Below are 14400 nucleotides of genomic sequence, written 5' to 3' on the forward strand. Positions count from 1 at the left end.
GGAGGAACAAGAAGAGGAGGATTCATCCGCTGCGAGGAGGAGGAGCAAGAAGAGGAGGATTTATCCGCTGCGAGGAGCAAGAAGAAGAGGAGGAGGAGGATGAAGGGGGAAATCAGAAGGAGCGGGAGGAGGAGAAACAGAGGCAGAGAGGAGGAGGAGGAGGAGGAATGAGTGATAGCAGCAGTGAATCTATTTTGAGATCCCTCAACAATCATTCTCACGGTAGTACATTGGTAGTAGTCAGTGACATGTCAAAGCTAAGCAGGGCTGGGCTTGGTTAAAACTCTGTATGGGAGACCAAAGGCTGGATGGGTGACCTGTAAATAAATCAACTGTCCAGTAAAAGGTGCTGCCCAGCCTTAACCATGTAAACTCATACCTGAAAATGTAAATGTACACTGAACAAAAATGTAAACGCGACATGTAAAGTGTTGGTCCCATGTTTCATGAGATTAAATAAAAGATCCCCAAAAATGTCCATACTCACAAAGAGCTTATTTCACTCATTTTGTGCACAAATTTGTTTCCATCCCTGTTAGTGAGCATTTCTCATTTGTCAGGTGGATGGATTATCAAGAAGCTGATTAAACAACATGATCATTACACATGTGCACCTTGTGCTGGGGCCAATAAAAGGCCGGTCTAAAATGTGCAGTTTGGTCACACAACACAATGCGACAGATGTCTCAAGTTTTGAGGGAGCGTGCAATTGGTATGCTGACTGCTTGAATGTCCACCAGAGCTGTTGACAGAGAATTGAACGTTCATTTCTCTACTATAAGCTGCCTCCAATGTCGTTTTAGACAACTTGGCAGTATATCCAACTGGCCTCACAACCGCAGACCACGTGTAGCCACGCCAGCCTCCACATCCGGCCTCTTCACTTGAGGGATCATCTGAGACCAGCCACCCAGACAGCTGATGAAACTGTGGGTTTGCACAACCAAAGCATTTCTGCACAAACTGTCAGAAACTGTCTCAGGGAAGATCATCTGCGTGCTCATCGTCGTCACCAGGGTCTTGACCTGACTGCAGTTTGGCGTCGTAACCAACTTCAGTGGTTAAATGCTCACCTTCAATGGCCACTGGCACACTGGATAAGTGTGCTCTTCACGGATGAATCCCGGTTTCAACTGTACCAGGCAAATGGCAGACAGCGTGTAAATCGTCATGTGGGTGAGCGGTTTGCTGATGTCAACGTTGTGAACAGAGTGCCCCATGGTGGAGGTGGAGTTATGGTATGGGCAAGCATCAACTACGGACAATGAACACAATTGCATTTTATCAATGGCAATTTGAATGCACAGAGATACCGTGACGAGATCCAGAGGCCCATTGTCGTGTCATTCATCCACAGCCATCACCTCATATTTCAGCATGATAATGCACGGCCTCATGTTGCAAGGATCTGTACATAATTCCTGGAAGCTGAAAATGACCCAGTTCTTCCATGGCCTGCATAATCACCAGACATGTCACCCATTGAGCATGTTTGGGATGCTCTGGGTTGATGTGTACGACAGCGTATTCCAGTTCCCCAATATCCAGCAACTTCGCACAGCCATTGAAGAGGAATGAGACAACATTCCACAGGCCACAATCAACAGCCTGATTTAACTCTATGCGAAGGTAGCTTAAAAAAAAGGTAGCGGCATGGATCAGAAAACCAGTCAGTATCTGGTGTTACCACCATTTGACTCATGCAGTATCTGGTAACACCAGATACTGACTGGGTTTCTGATCCATGCCGCTACCTTTTTTTTAAGCTACCTGTGACCAACCGATGCATATCTGTATTCTCAGTCATGTGAAATCCATAAATTAGAGCCTCATTTATTTATTTCAATGGACTGATTTCCTTATATGAACTGTAACTCAGTAAAATCTTTGAAATTGTTGCATGTTGCGTTTATTTTTGTTCAGTGTATATACAAATATTGTACTTTTCATGTCTTTGTATATGTTTTTGTATATGCATTCAGAAAGTATTCAGACCCCACCCCTTTTTACACATTTTGTTACGTTACAGCCTTATTCAAAAATTTTCCTACACACAATAATCTACATACCCCATAATGACAAAGTCAAAACAGGTTTTTAGCAATGTTTGCAAATTTATTGTTAATAAAAAAACATACCTTATTTATATATGTATTCAGATCCTTTGTTATGAGACTCTAAATTGAGTTCCGGTGCATCCTGTTTCCATTGATCATCCTTTAAGATGTTTCTTCAACTTAATTGGAGTCCACCTGTGGTAAATTCAATTGATTGGACATGATTTGGAAAGGCACACACCGGTCTATATAAGGTCCCACAGTTGACAGTGCATGTCAGAGCAAAAACCAAGCCATGAGGTCGAAGGAATTGTCTGTAGAGCTCCGAGATGACAGGATTGTGTCGAGGCACAGATCTGGGGAAGGGTAGCAAAAATGTCTGCAACATTGAAAGTCCCTAAGAACACGGTGGTCTCTTATCATTCTGTTTTATTTAACCAGGCAAGTCAGTTAAGAATAAATTCTTATTTTACAATGACGGCCTACCCCTGTCAAACCCTCCCCTAGCCCGGATGACACCCTATTCTTAAATGGAAGAAGTTTGGAACCACCAAAACTCTTCCTAGAACTGGCCGCCCGGCCAAACTGAGCAATCGGGGTAGAAGGGCCTTGGTCAGGGAGGTGACCAAGAACCCGATGGTCATTCTAAGTGTGCCAGAGTTCCTCTGTGGAGATGGGAGAACCTTCCAGAAGGACAACCATCTCTGCAGCACTCCACAAATCAGGCCTTTATGGTAGAGTGGCCAGACGGAAGCCACTCCTCAGTAAAATGCATACGACAGCCCGCTTGGAGTTTGCCAAAAGGCACCTAAAGACTCGCAGACCATGAGAAACAAGATTCTCTGGTCTGATGAAACCAAGATTGAAATCTTTGGCCTGAATGCCAAGCGTCACATCTGGAGGAAGCCTGGCTCCATCCCTGTGGTGAAGCATGGTGGTGGCAGCATCATGCTGTGGGCAAGTTTTTCAGTGGCAGGGACTGGAAGAGTAGTCAGGATCGAGGGATAGATGAATGGAGCAAAGTGCAGAGAGATCCTTGATAAAAATCTGCTCCAGATCGCTCAGGACCTCAGACTGGGGCGAAGGTGCACCTTCCAACAGCACAATGACCCTAAGCACACAGTCAAGACAACGCAGGAGTGGCTGCGGGACAAGTCTCTGAATGTCATTGAGTGGCCCAGCCAGAGCCCAGAATTGAACCCGTTTGAACATCTCTGGAAAGACCTGAAAATAGTTGTGCAGTGACGCTCCCCATCCAACCCGACAGAGCTTGAGAGGATCTGCGGAGAAGAATGGGAGAAACTCCCCAAATACAGGTATGCCAAGCTTGTAGGGTCATACCCAAGAAGACTTGGCCAAGGCTTTCGACTCTGTCAATCACCACATTCTTATCGGCAGACTCAACAGCCTTGGTTTCTCAAATGATTGCCTCGCCTGGTTCACCAACTACTTCTCAGATAGAGTTCAGAGTGTCAAATCGGAGGGCCTGTTGTCCGGACCTCTGGCAGTCTCTATGGGGGTACCACAGGGTTCAATTCTCGGGCCGACTCTCTTCTCTGTATACAGCAATGATATCGCTCTTACTGCTTGTGATTTTCTGATCCACCTCTACGCAGACAACACCATTCTGTATATAGACTTTTTCTACTGTATTATGTATGTTTGTTTATTCCATGTGTAACTCTGTGTTGTTGTTTGTGTCGAACTGCTTTGCTTTATCTTGGCCAGGTCGCAGTTGTAAATGAGAACTTGTTCTCAACTAGCCTACCTGGTTAAATAAAGGTAAAATAAATAAAAATAGACTCAAAGATGTAATCACTCCCAAAGGTGTTTCAACAAAGTACTGAGTAAAGGGTATGAGAACTTATGGAAATGTGATATTTCAGTTATCTATTTTTAATAAATTTGCAAAAATGTCTAAAAACCTGTTTTTGCTTTGTCATTTATGGGGTATTGTGTGTAGAATAAGGCTGTAATTTAACAAAATGTGGAAAAAGTCTGAATACTTTCCGAATGCATTGTGTATAAACAACGTGAAACCTATAAGGAAAACATTTATTTTGTACAATGTCAGAACATACACTTTTCTTATAAAATTCCTAGATGACTCATATAGTTTGTCTCAAATATGTCATACCCTATCTTTGTAAGAAATTCACCATAATCATGTAGTGACTTGTATGTCACATGGCATAAGTTAACACACATGCACTACTGACATATAACGTAAAAAATCTTACCAGATACTTTATAGCTTTTAATCTTATTCTGCCATACAAGATTCTTATTTGCTTTTCATGGTTATTTTTCATATGGGAGGAGCATTTTCAGCTTTTTGTTTGTGGTCATTTTTTCATCCAGATTAGGGTTAGATGTATGTTTTAAACACTCCTAAAGACGTCTCCTTAATACATATTCCGCTTGCGTTTCAAAAGTCTGTTTCTCTGTTGATGCATCACTTGCTATTTGTAGATTGCTGATAATCATTATCAGGCCTATCTCTCTGTTGTGATTTAGCTGAGTTGAGTCAGGCATCTGTTTAAACAGCTAAGAGTCATTCAACGTCCAATCAGCAAGCCATGAAACCCACCATCTCAGATTGTTCTGTAATCATTTCTGTAACAGATCAAATTAGCATTCCTTCAACATTTTGTTGAAATATCATTTCATCTCTGAGAATTTAAGCAAATTTATTGCACCCAAATTGGCCATTTAAAATTAGAGGATTCATATAATATTCAATAAATATAGTACATAACATCCGATTTGTACAAAACAAATATTCTAACAATGAGGAAGACATGGCAAAGAAATAGTCAAGCCACACCCTACGCCAGATCCAACACCCATGGACTCCCCATGCCAAATCCAACACCCATGGACTCCCCATGCCAAATCCAACACCCATGGACTCCCCATGCCGAATCCAACACCCATGGACTCCCCATGCCGAATCCAACACCCATGGACTCCCCATGCCGAATCCAACACCCATGGACTCCCCATGCCGAATCCAACACCCATGGACTCCCCATGCCAAATCCAACACCCATGGACTCCCCATGCCAAATCCAACACCCATGTACTCCCCATGCCAAATCCAACACCCATGGACTCCCCATGCCAAATCCAACACCCATGGACTCCCCATGCCAAATCCAACACCCATGTACTCCCCACGCCAAATCCAACACCCATGGACTCCCCACGCCAAATCCAACACCCATGGACTCCCCACGCCAAATCCAACACCCATGGACTCCCCACGCCAAATCCAACACCCATGGACTCCCCACGCCAAATCCAACACCCATGGACTCCCCACGCCAAATCCAACACCCATGGACTCCCCACGCCAAATCCGACACCCATGGACTCCCCACGCCAAATCCGACACCCATGGACTCCCCACGCCAAATCCGACACCCATGGACTCCCCACGCCAAATCCGACACCCATGGACTCCCCACGCCAAATCCGACACCCATGGACTCCCCACGCCAAATCCGACACCCATGGACTCCCCACGCCAAATCCGACACCCATGGACTCCCCACGCCAAATCCGACACCCATGGACTCCCCACGCCAAATCCGACACCCATGGACTCCCCACGCCAAATCCGACACCCATGGACTCCCCACGCCAAATCCGACACCCATGGACTCCCCACGCCAAATCCGACACCCATGGACTCCCCACGCCAAATCCGACACCCATGGACTCCCCACGCCAAATTCGACACCCATGGACTCCCCACGCCAAATCCAACACCCATGGACTCCCCACGCCAAATCCAACACCCATGGACTCCCCACGCCAAATCCAACACCCATGGACTCCCCATGCCAAATCCAACACCCATGGACTCCCCATGCCAAATCCAACACCCATGGACTCCCCATGCCAAATCCAACACCCATGGACTCCCCATGCCAAATCCAACACCCATGGACTCCCCATGCCAAATCCACCCCAACAACAAGTACATAGTAGGAGTTCTCTGTTTAACAAGTGGAATGGAGCTGCACCTTGGACAAATTTTTCCCTTCATCCCTATGTAATAAATTCTCAGTGAATTTAGTGTTGTTTTTTTTTCCCTGTTCAGAGAAAATAGTGAATGTAGTTGTTAGGTTTATGTTCCGTCCTGCATCCTGATATTACCTGGTTCTGACCACTAGATGATGCTGTTGCTGCTAATAGATGGTGCCGTTCCTACAAACAATTGAATCCCCCCCCTCTAAATGTTAAAGGGATCGTTCACCCAAATTACAAAATGACATATTGGTTTCCTTACCCTGTAAGCAGTCTATGGACAAGATACGACAGCTACCCATGCTTTGTTTTTGTTTACCTGGCCACTGTTTCAGATGCTAACATTTTAGTATTTGTGGCACAAATCCAATACAAGTCAATGGTACTATATTAGCTATTTCGCTCTTCTTATCCAAATAACATCATTCAGTTTTTGGATACTTTAGCGTGAAAATGCTAATAATAGTGGCCAGGTCAGCTGTTTACGAAAAACAAAGTTTCTCCTTTCATTCTGTCCTATGAATTTGGTTTGATTCATGTGTTAATCAAACCTACACTGAATGTATGGTCTTCCATGCCATTTTAAACCTTAACTGTAGTATAAAGAGAAGAGTGAAGATGTCCTTAGTACAGAGTCGGCTTATTGTGCCTTTGTTGTGTTTTTCTCATATGAAAAATGCCAGTCTTCAGCCAAGTGACCTGATCTGAGACTGTTCCTAATTGCAGGTCCAGGACAACTTTGACCGGCAGGACTTTAACAGAATGTGCTGGACCCTGTGCGCCCGTAAGAACCTCAACAGAACCCACCTCCTCATCTCTGACGAAGACGCTTTCAAGATCTGGTGCATCTTCAACTTCCTATCTGAAGAGAAATACCCACTGGCCATCGTCACTGAGGAGGTGAGATTGGACAGGGGTTGTGTTCATTGGGCACCAAACAGAGGAAAACCGACTTAAACAGGCAGGGACCGTCCATTAAGAAACGCTAATTTCCATTTTCTGTTGTAAAAGGTTTTAAAACGTTTCAGTCAAGTGTCCTAATGAACATGACCTGGGCTCTAATGCTGGCACATTTAGTCCAAACACAAACCTGACTTTGTGCAAAGTTTAGTTTGATTATTAACAGATCAGTAATCAGTTGTACATATAATCAGTCTGAAACTCATGATATAACATTATTTTCCTCTTCCGTATCAACGATACCTTTACCTCTGTCACAATAAGGGACTAGGTTATAGGTAAAGAAGTATTTTTCAGATCCACTGTTATATTTTATGTACTCCTTTTGGAGAAAGACCATCACCATTGCCAAACAGCTCTCACAGAACAGGAAGTTAGCAGCTTGCTGTTAAATTACAACACGGCAGGATTTATTATAAGGTCATTAATGGAAACTGTGTGTAGTTTCATATAATTATTGCTGTGAGGATTATTACTCCTTTTTATTATTCCACATAAACACATGTGGCAGGTAGCCTAGTGGTTAGAGACTTGGGCCAGTAACTGGAAGGTTGCTGGATCGAATCCCCGAGCTGGCAAGGTAAAAATCTGTTGTTTTGCCCCTGAACAAGGCAGTTAACCCACTGTTCCCCGGCCCCGGAGACGTGGACGTCGATTAAGGCAGCCATCTGCACCTCTCTGATTCAGAGGGGTTGGGTTAAATGCAGAAGACACATTTCAGTTGAATACATTGTTGGACAACTGACTAGGTATCCCCCTTTCCCTACTGTAACATACAGATTGTGTCACTTCAAAGGAAGTATGGGTATTTTCTTTGTTGGTGTGTGGGTATGCTGACCTGTCTGTCTCTTCCCAACCTCCCTCAGATCGAGTACTTCCTGCGCAAGCTGACGGAGGCCATGGGTGGCAGTTGGGTGGAGGAGCGCTTTGAGGACTACAAGTTAGAGCTGAGCATCAAGCAGCAGAGTCTGAGTGCCTGGGAGCTCATCACCCTGGTGGGCAGGGGCACCTTCAGCAAGGGCATGGACCGCCAGACCCTCTCCATGGGCATCACCGAGGTCTTCCATGAGCTCATCCTTGACGTATTCAAACAGGTTGGCATCAGGCCCATTTATATCTCCATATCTTGGCACGATGTTGACATCAACCACATTATCGCCCTCCATGTGACCGTGATTGATGGATAGCGTTGACCCGTGTTATGTACTAGCAATACTGTAGCATGGAGTGAGCTTTTAAACACAGAACACCAAAGCGATGGTCAGTCGAGTGCAGTAGTCATGTTATAGGGACAACATGAATATTGACAATTAGAATCTCATATGCAACACCACAAACTCATCATGTTGGCTGTGCAGTGGTCAACTAAGCAGTTAAACTGACAGGAGCCATCCCATTATCTCAACACAGATATTAACACAAACCGACAGATAAAAAAAAAAGACTGAAACATACTCTATTCTCTTGATGCAGGGCTACATGATGAAAAAGGGCCACAAGAGGAAAAACTGGACAGAGCGCTGGTTCCTCCTGAGGCCCGACTCCATCTCCTACTACGTGAGCGAGGACCTGGCTGAGAAGAAGGGCGACATCCTGCTGGATGGGAACTGCTGTGTCGAGGCAAGGAACACTAAACAACAACAAACAAGGCTCATACATTAATTTTACACCTTAACCTAACTAGTAATATACACTGAGTGTAGAAAACATTAGAAACACCTCCCTAATATTGAGTTGCACCCCCTTTTGCCTTCAGAACAGCCTCAATTTGTCAGGGCATGGACTCTACAAGGTGTCGAAAGCGTTCCACAGGGATGCTGGCACATGTTGACTCCAATGCTTCTACAGTTGTGTCAAGTTGGCTGTATGTCCTTTGGGTGGTGGACCATTCTTGATACACACGGAAAACTGTTGTGCGTGAAAAACCCTGCAGCATTGCAGTTCTTGACACAAACCGGTGTGCCTGCCTGGCACCTACTACCATACCTCGTTCAAAGGCACTTAAATATTTTGTCGTGCCCATTCAACCTCTGAACGTCACACATACACAATCCATGTTGCAATTGTCTCAATGCTTAAAAATCTCCTCCCCTTCATCTACACTGATTGAAGTGGATTTAAAATGTGAAAGAGTGACATTTATTTCTGAATTTGTCTTTGCAGTCGTTACCGGATAAGGAAGGAAAGAAGTGCCTGTTCTATGTCAAATGCTCTGACAAAAGCTATGAGATCAACGCGTCGGATAAGAAGAGGAAACAGGAATGGATTCAGGGTAGGACGTGGACATATTTCATTCATATTTCATTCATATTTCATCATAAATGAAATAACTCATACATTGATTTTTTTTTTATTATATTGTTTTTGCACTTCAAATCCTGTTGTTGTGTAATGTTACTCTTGTAGTTTACAATTCTCTTACCATGCAATTTATCTCCTTTTGGTATTATGGAAAGCATGGACTGGACATTTAGACTTGGTTGATAGGTATATGTACAGGGGGGTGTTCAGCAGAGCACAACATTGTGGAATGTTCAGATAGATATATGTTATGTAGAATAGAGATGCCTCTCCGACATGTAGAATAAGGAATCCTATCAGCTTTACTCATCACATTTCTATCTGCAACGTGCCACAACGTTTGCCTATACTGAACATTTCCCAGCCTTGGAACTGACCCCTGTCTGGTATGTCTCCTCTCCATCTCAGCCATCCAGATGTGTCTCAGTCTGCTGCAGTTGGGACGGACGGTGCCACACCGCGAGTCCCTTCAGAAGCGGCGGGATTTGAGGCAGAAACAGCAAGCGGAGCAGGAGGAGCTGGAGCTCAGGATGAGGGAGCTGCAGACGGCCAACGAGAACAAGCAGCACCAACTGGAGGCCATGAGGAAGGTGAGCCCAGCCAGCCCACTCACAACGGTCAAAGTCCTCCCTTTGCTACTATGCCTGTTTCACACTACTGAGCTGAGCTAGACTGTGCTGGCCTAGTTATGCATCAACAATGTGAAGAGAGAACATCCAAGCCAGCACAGTAAGGTGGTGTGAATGGTTCTTACACGGAACCCAAACCGGCTGTGCGCGTGCGCCATCGTGCGCTATCGTACATAAATGTATTTTCTCCCCCTACACCAAACGCGATCACGACACGCAGGTTAAAATATCAAAACAAACTCTGAACCAATGACACTAATTTGGGGACAGATCGAAAAGCATTAAACATGTATAGCAATTTAGCTAGTTAGCTTGCACTTGCTAACTAATTTGTCCTATTTAGCTAGCTTGCTGTTGCTAGCTAATTTGTCCTGGGATATAAACATTGAGTTGTTATTTTACCTGAAATGCACAAGGTCCTCTACTCCGACAATTAATCCACACATAAAATGGTCAACCGAATCGTTTCTAGTCATCTCTCCTCCTTCCAGGCTTTTCATCTATGAACTTATATGGTGATTGGCATCTAAACTTTCATAGTATTACCACGACAACCGGCAAAACATTTTGTCTTTCAATCACCCACGTAGGTTTAACCAATGAGGAGATGGCACGTGGGTACCTGCTTCTATAAAGCAATGAGGAGATGGGAGAGGCAGGACTTTCAGCGCGATCTGTTCGTTGGCGCACGTGAGCAGTGTGGGTGCAATAATTGAATAACATGGATTTCTAAATGTATTTTGCGACGCTCACACACGCAACTTGTCCGGTCTGGTCAGCATGTTAGTCTAAGATTGTTAGTGCTGTTAGACTAACTGGAAGTCATGAGTATGTTTGCTGGAACACCCAAAACTGTGGGAAGGCAGAGGGAAAGTGTTTTCTCTCTACAGCTGCAAGCTCTGAATTTGATCACCCTTTTGTTGCTTAAAAATGTCCTGCACTGCAGGACATGCAGAGAAGCTTCATAGTTTACATTAATTCACTGAAAACCCACACTAACACATGGTTATACTAACAGCAGGGGAGAGCGGGGTAAGTTGAGCAACCCTTGTTGCTAGGAAACCATACACAAAATGTATAATTTTACCAAATATTTAGGAACAGGTCTGTGAAGGAAAAAAACACATGGAAAAGTGGTAAGCAAGTTAGGCTCCCCAAAAATATTCTGTCAAATTAATTTACTGTTATAGGTTTCGTGATGCTTGTATATAAACCTAAGTAGATTGTTCAATACAGTGCCTTCAGAAAGTATTCATCAAATCAAACTTTATTTGCCACATGCGCCAAATACAACAAGTGTAGACTTTACCGTGAAATGCTTACTTACAAGCCCTTAACCAACAGTGCTGGGGGGTGGTGGTGTGTGTCCATGTAAATTGTCCGGTGGCGATTTTTATGAATTGTTCAGCAGTCTAATGGCTTGGGGGTAGAAGCTGTTGAGGAGCCTTTTGGTCCTAGACTAGGCGCTCCGGTACCGCTTGTCTTGCGGTAGCAGAGAAAACGGTCTATAACTTGGGTGAGTCTCTGACAATTTTATGGGCTTTCCTCTGACACCGCCTATTATATACAGTTGAAGTCAGAAGTTTACATACACCTTAGCCAAATACATTTAAACTGTTTTTCACAATTCCTGACATTTTAATCCTAGTAAAAATTCCCTGTCTTAGGTCAGTTAGAATCACCACTTTATTTTAAGAATGTGAGATGTCAGAATAATAGTAGAGAGAATGATTTATTTCAGCTTTTATTTCTTTCATCACATTCCCAGTGGGTCAGAAGTTTACGTACACTCAATTAGTATTTGGTAGCGTTGCCTTTAAATTGTTTAACTTGGGTCAAGCTTTTCGGGTAGCCTTCCACAAGCCTCCCACAATAAGTTGGGTGAATTTTGGCCCATTCCTCCTGACAGAGCTGGTGTAACTGAGTCAGGTTGTAGGCTTCCTTCTCGTGCACGCTTTTTCAGTTCTGCCCACAAATGTTCTATAGGATTGAGGTCAGGGCTTTGCGATGGCCACTCCAATACCTTGACTTTGTTGTCCTTAAGCCATTTTGCCACAACTTTGGAAGTATGCTTGAGGTCATTGTCCATTTGGAAGACCCATTTGCGACCAAACTTTAACTTCCTGACTGATGTCTTGAGATGTTGCTTCAATATATCCACATCATTTTCCTGCCTCATGATGCCATCTATTTTGTGAAGTGCTCCAGTCCCTCCTACAGCAAAGCACCCCCACAACATGATGCTGCCACCCCCGTGCTTCATGGTTGGGATGGTGTTCTTCGGCTTGCAAGCCTCCCCCTTTTTCCTCCAAACATAACGATGGGCATTATGGCCAAACAGTGACTGGGTGTGTTGACACACCATCCAAAGTGTAACTAATAACTTCACCATGCTCAAAGGGATATTCAATGTCAGGTAACTTTATGTGTGGGGTACAGAGATGAGGTAGTCATTCATAAACCATGTTAAACACTATTATTGTACACAGAGTGAGTCCATGTAACTTATTATGCCACTTGTTAAGTACATTTCTACTCCTTAACTTATTTAGGCTTGCCACAACAAAGTGGTTGAATACTTATTGACTCAAAGACATTTCAGCTTTACGTGTTTAATGAATTTGTAAAATTTTCGAAAAACATAATTCCACTTTGACGTAATGGGTTATTGTGTGTTGGCCAGTGCCCCAAAAAAAACACACAAATTTAATCAATTTAAAATTCAGGCGGTAACAAAACAAAATGTGGAAGAAGTCAAGGAGTGTGAATACTTTCTGAAGGTGCTTTACATCAGTTGGGGTCTCTAGCTTAAACATGAGGTCATAAACCTAGCATGAAAGTGCAACCATTTGGCTGTGTGCGCTAAAATAGTACAAATGTTTCCCATGGGGTAAGTTGAGTCAATGTCAAGTTGAGCGAATTGAAGTGTTTGCTTCCCAGGTGTAATGCAAGGCCCTGTTACCTCATATCCCAGCGACTAAAATGTACAAAGTGTTTGTTAGGTGTTAAACCTGTGTTAAAAGATGCTTAAAATGATTAAAAGACAAGAAAGCAGTTGTGATTAGGTGGAATTGTGTTTGGGAAATAAAGCTAGACATTGTTTTAAAAGGTAGTGGTCAAACTGTCCCGCAGCTCAGCTCACCCCTGTCCCGCAGCTCAGCTCACCCCTGTCCCGCAGCTCAGCCTTCCCCTGTCCCGCAGCTCAGCTCACCCCTGTCCCGGAGCTCAGCTCACCCCTGTCCCGCAGCTCAGCCCAGCTCACCCCTGTCCCGCAGCTCAGCCCAGCTCACCCCTGTCCCGCAGCTCAGCTCACCCCTGTCCCGCAGCTCAGCCCAGCTCACCCCTGTCCCGCAGCTCAGCGCAGCTCACCCCTGTCCCACAGCTCAGCCCAGCTCACCCCTGTCCCGCAGCTCAGCCCAGCTCACCCCTGTCCCACAGCTCAGCCCAGCTCACCCCTGTCCCACAGCTCAGCCCAGCTCACCGCTGTCCCTCAGCTCAGCTCACCGCTGTCCCGTAGCTCAGCTCAGCTCACCCCTGTCCCGCAGCCCAGCCCAGCTCACCCCTGTCCCGCAGCTCACCCCTGTCCCGCAACTCAGCACACCTTATCCTGTCCTGCAGCTCAGCTTACCTTATCCTGTCCCGCAGCTCAGCCCACCTTATCCTGTCCCGCAGCTCAGCTCACCTTATCCTGTCCCGCAGCTCAGCCCACCTTATCCTGTCCCGCAGCTCAGCCCACCTTATCCTGTCCCGCAGCTCAGCCCACCTTATCCTGTCCCGCAGCTCAGCTTACCTTATCCTGTCCCGCAGCTTAGCCCACCTTATCCTGTCCCGCAGCTCAGCCCACCTATCCTGTCCCACAGCTCAACTTATCCTGTCCCGCAGCTCAACTTATCCTGTCCCGCAGCTCAACTTATCCTGTCCCGCAGCGCAGCCCACCTTATCCTGTCCCGCAGCTCAGCCCACCTTATCCTGTCCCGCAGCTCACCTTATCCTGTCCCGCAGCTCACCTTATCCTGTCCCGTAGCTCACCTTATCCTGTCCCGCAGCTCAACTTATCCTGTCCCGCAGCTCAGCCCACCTTATCCTGTCCCGCAGCTCAACTTATCCTGTCCCGCAGCTCAGCCCACCTTATCCTGTCCCGCAGCTCAGCCCACGTTATCCTGTCCCACAGCTCAACTTATCCTGTCCCCCAGCCCACCTTATCCTGTCCCGCCGCTCACCGCATCCTGTCCCGCAGCTCAGCCCACCTTATCCTTTCCCGCAGCTCAACTTATCCTGTCCCGCAGCTCAACTTACCCTGTCTTGCGCTGTCACTTCTATTTAACTCGTTTTTCTAACTGCAGTACCTCTCTTAATCCTGATTTAAATTGTACAGTACTTCTTAATCCTGATTAAATTCTTTAGTCTGGACTTCTGAT

General features: G+C 45.3%; 1 protein-coding gene across 1 annotated transcript in view; it reads left to right on the forward strand.

Annotated features, from left to right (window-relative positions):
* LOC115192813 (switch-associated protein 70) overlaps positions 1 to 14400 on the forward strand; it is a 30149-nt gene that overhangs the window by 5374 nt on the left and 10375 nt on the right. The window contains exons 3-7 of the mRNA XM_029751683.1: positions 6819 to 6992; positions 7919 to 8146; positions 8526 to 8672; positions 9216 to 9324; positions 9762 to 9943. Coding sequence (XP_029607543.1) covers positions 6819 to 6992; positions 7919 to 8146; positions 8526 to 8672; positions 9216 to 9324; positions 9762 to 9943 — 840 coding nt within the window. The remainder of the gene's footprint in view (positions 1 to 6818; positions 6993 to 7918; positions 8147 to 8525; positions 8673 to 9215; positions 9325 to 9761; positions 9944 to 14400) is intronic.

This window comes from Salmo trutta, chromosome 4 (assembly GCF_901001165.1).
Source record: "Salmo trutta chromosome 4, fSalTru1.1, whole genome shotgun sequence".
Classification (NCBI taxonomy): domain Eukaryota; kingdom Metazoa; phylum Chordata; class Actinopteri; order Salmoniformes; family Salmonidae; genus Salmo; species Salmo trutta.